Consider the following 3,317-nt stretch of genomic DNA (forward strand, 5'->3'; position numbering starts at 1 on the left):
GAATCACATTGTACTTGGATGTGCGGTACATTTTCTAAAGACCTCTTACTGAGCTTATTCAACATTTTTCGCAGAACAATACTGAATACTTACTAACTTACCTACCCGTCAACGTCATAGACTTTGAATTTTATTTTTAAGTCGAATAGGGAAGTTAGGTGAAACGCCATTGTTATACATTTTAAGTATTAATTTTTATATGACAGTTAAGATTTGCCCGTTTCGTTTTCCCAATTGTTTGTATTCGGTTTAAAACTGTACGAATTAATTTTTATAATATACTCTAAGGTTGTAATATACAGTGGCGGTGCGTCAGGGGAAACTTTGAGACGTCGTCTCCCCAATAATTATAACATCGGAAGAAAAGAAAATTTTTTTAATTTTTTTAAATTATTTTCAAGTATTTTTGTAATCTATATGTAAATAATTTACTGTTGTCAACTATATTTATTATAAATATGCATTTGTGTATTATATTATGTCCATTGCAGTGCGAATACGTATGATTTAATGAAAATACGTTCTTAGCTATTTTCGAGTTTAGTGATAACGACGGTCGACGGCATCGTAAAACGAATGAGACGGTCGAACGACAGTCTCAATTCTAATTGATAGAAGGTAAATAAAAGTTCGGAGGGAATCCATTTTCGATAATGGTTACTGTACGGAGTCCGGGAGACTAGTCTCTGACACATTATTCTTTGCGTATATTTGTCTAGTGGGTTATCTTGTACATTAGATCTTGTAGCGTTTTTGATTTAATATTGAAATAATGAAATTAAAACATTGTACATTAGATGAATTATTAAACAATGATTTTCATTCATTTACGTATGATGAAAAATGTAAATTAAAAAACAAAAAGCCGACTCCATATTTATTGATTGAATATAAAGACGGAAAATTTACCCGTACATTTCAAAGTAGTTGGTATGATAAATGTACCTTATGTGGCCTTACCTAAATGTGGCTTAGTGGTTGTAATTAACGCAACAAAATTTTATTTTCAATCGTATATTTTTTCGAGGTGAAAAAGAATAGAGTTTTGATGAAATATCAACTATAGAAAATATATTAAGAAAAGCAGAAAAACTATTTCGAAAACATACTTGAAAAATCAAGAACAATTTCATCTCTTGGGAAAAATTCGTATTGAACATGCCATTTCAAATTAATATTAATATTTATATTAATTTGTTTGTTATTTTATCAGTTTTAATCTATATCAATGAAATCTATATCTATAAAATAAATATTAATTAATTAAAGATTGAATTGAATTTCTATATACCTAATATATATATATATATATACGAGGTGTGATCAAAAAATACCGGGACTAAAATTATATATGCGCTAAAAATAATCGAATCGGGAATATACATATCACATCAAATAAAAATAGAGATAACACTCAATTACATTATTCAAGCCGCGAGTTAATATTAACTGTTAGTAATGAACGACAATTCATTGAAATCGGATACTTTTATTGTGTCTGCCGTTTTTGTCATGTCGAATAAACTCGAGCAGCGTGTTTGCATTAAATTTTGCGTTAAACTCGGTAAATCAGCGACTGAGACTTTTGAAATGATTAAAAAAACATTTGAAGATGAAGCGATGAGCAGGTCTAAAATATTTGAATGGCATAAAAGGTTTATTGAAGGTCGCGAAGACATTAATGATGACTCTCATGCTGGACGATCTTCAATATCAAGAAGTTTGGAAATGGTGGCAAAAGTACGAAAAATTATTCGATCAGATCGACGAATGACGATAAGAGAACTTTCTAGTGAGTGTAACATTTCTTCTGGATCATGTCAAACTATTTTGACTGAAGATTTAGGCATGAGACGAGTCTGTGAAAAATGGTCCCGAAATTGTTGTCTCAAGATCAAAAAAATCATCGAATTGAAGTTTGTCAAAGTTTGAAAGAACGAACACAAAATGACCCAGGGTTCATTAAAAATGTAATAACTGGTGATGAAACTTGGGTCTATGGTTATGACATAGAAACTAAACGACAATCATCACAATGAAAATCAGTAACTTCACCAAGACCCAAAAAAGCTCGGCAAGTTCGTTCTAACGTGAAAACCATGTTGATTACTTTTTTCGATATTAAAGGCCTTATTTATTACGAATTTGTTCCAACTGGTCAAACGGTAAATCAGACTTACTACAAAGAAGTTTTAATTAAATTACGAGAAAATTTCCATAAGAAACGTCCAGATCAGTTCTAAAATCGATCGTGGTTGTTACACCACGACAACGCGCCTGCTCATTCTGCCTTATCAATCCGTGAGTTTCTAGCTGATAAACAAATTCCAGTTGTACCTCACCCTCTTACTCACCAGACCTCGCCCCTTGTGATTTTTTTTTATTTCCAAAAATTAAAACTGACCTCAAAGGACAAAGATTTGATGATATTGAGACAATAAAAAAGAATGTGGTAGATCAACCCAAACAACTTAAGGTTGAAGACTTCCAACACTGCTTCAAAAAGTGGCAGGAGAGATGGGACAAGTGTATAACATCGGGCGGTGAATACTTTGAAGGAGACTAATATTTGAAATATTATTTGTATATTTAAATAAATAAAAAAAAAAAAAAATATCCCGGTATTTTTTGATCACACCTCGTATATATATATATATATATATAAATCTATCACAATATTGTATACAAGAAACAATGAATAATCAATTTTTCAGTATCTAGTTTTAATTAAAAACTTAGAATGAAGTAGAATAATTTACTATCGAAAATTTAATAACTATCAATAATTACACAAAAATTAAGTCTCCCCGTAAATTTTATTCACGTACCGCTACTGGTAATATGTAATTCGCATGTATTTAAACCAGATATCTAACCTTGGAATACCAGTCGAAATCTGTGCATCAATTTCCTATTCAGATTGAAAGTTATTTATATAAACAAAATATCAACAATGTATTTAAAGTAAAATCCTGATGATCACGATGTAATATATAACAACAAGTAGTAGGTGCACGTACAATGTGCAAATAAATGTGTTTAAATATTACAGGAAGGATTAAGATTTTAATGCTCTTAAAGCATAAAATAATGCATACATAAACCTGCTCTCTCCCCTGAATTTCCCAACAATTTTGTAGTGTGTATCTATATCGAGATCTATTCATTTAACCGTTTCCCGCAATGTAATGATTTAATAATATAGATAATACAATGATGTATATGTATAATCAGTGGTTTAAAGTGGGAGGGACGAAGGGGAGTAGAGTCCCCCTTCTTATTTAAGGTAAGTATATGCGTCCTCTTTAATTTAAGTC

General features: G+C 30.8%; 1 protein-coding gene across 1 annotated transcript; it reads left to right on the top strand.

Moving 5' to 3' along the window:
* The first annotated feature begins 1,458 nt into the window (after positions 1-1,458).
* Positions 1,459-2,566, top strand: LOC112686762 (protein GVQW3-like). Its single transcript, XM_025559180.1, has 2 exons — positions 1,459-1,916; positions 2,332-2,566. Exons 1-2 carry the CDS (start codon positions 1,459-1,461, stop codon positions 2,564-2,566), a joined length of 693 nt encoding a protein of 230 aa, XP_025414965.1.
* Positions 2,567-3,317: the final 751 nt, after the last annotated feature.

Source organism: Sipha flava, unplaced genomic scaffold, assembly GCF_003268045.1.
Source record: "Sipha flava isolate LNK unplaced genomic scaffold, YSA_version1 324_pilon_pilon, whole genome shotgun sequence".
NCBI classification, from domain to species: domain Eukaryota; kingdom Metazoa; phylum Arthropoda; class Insecta; order Hemiptera; family Aphididae; genus Sipha; species Sipha flava.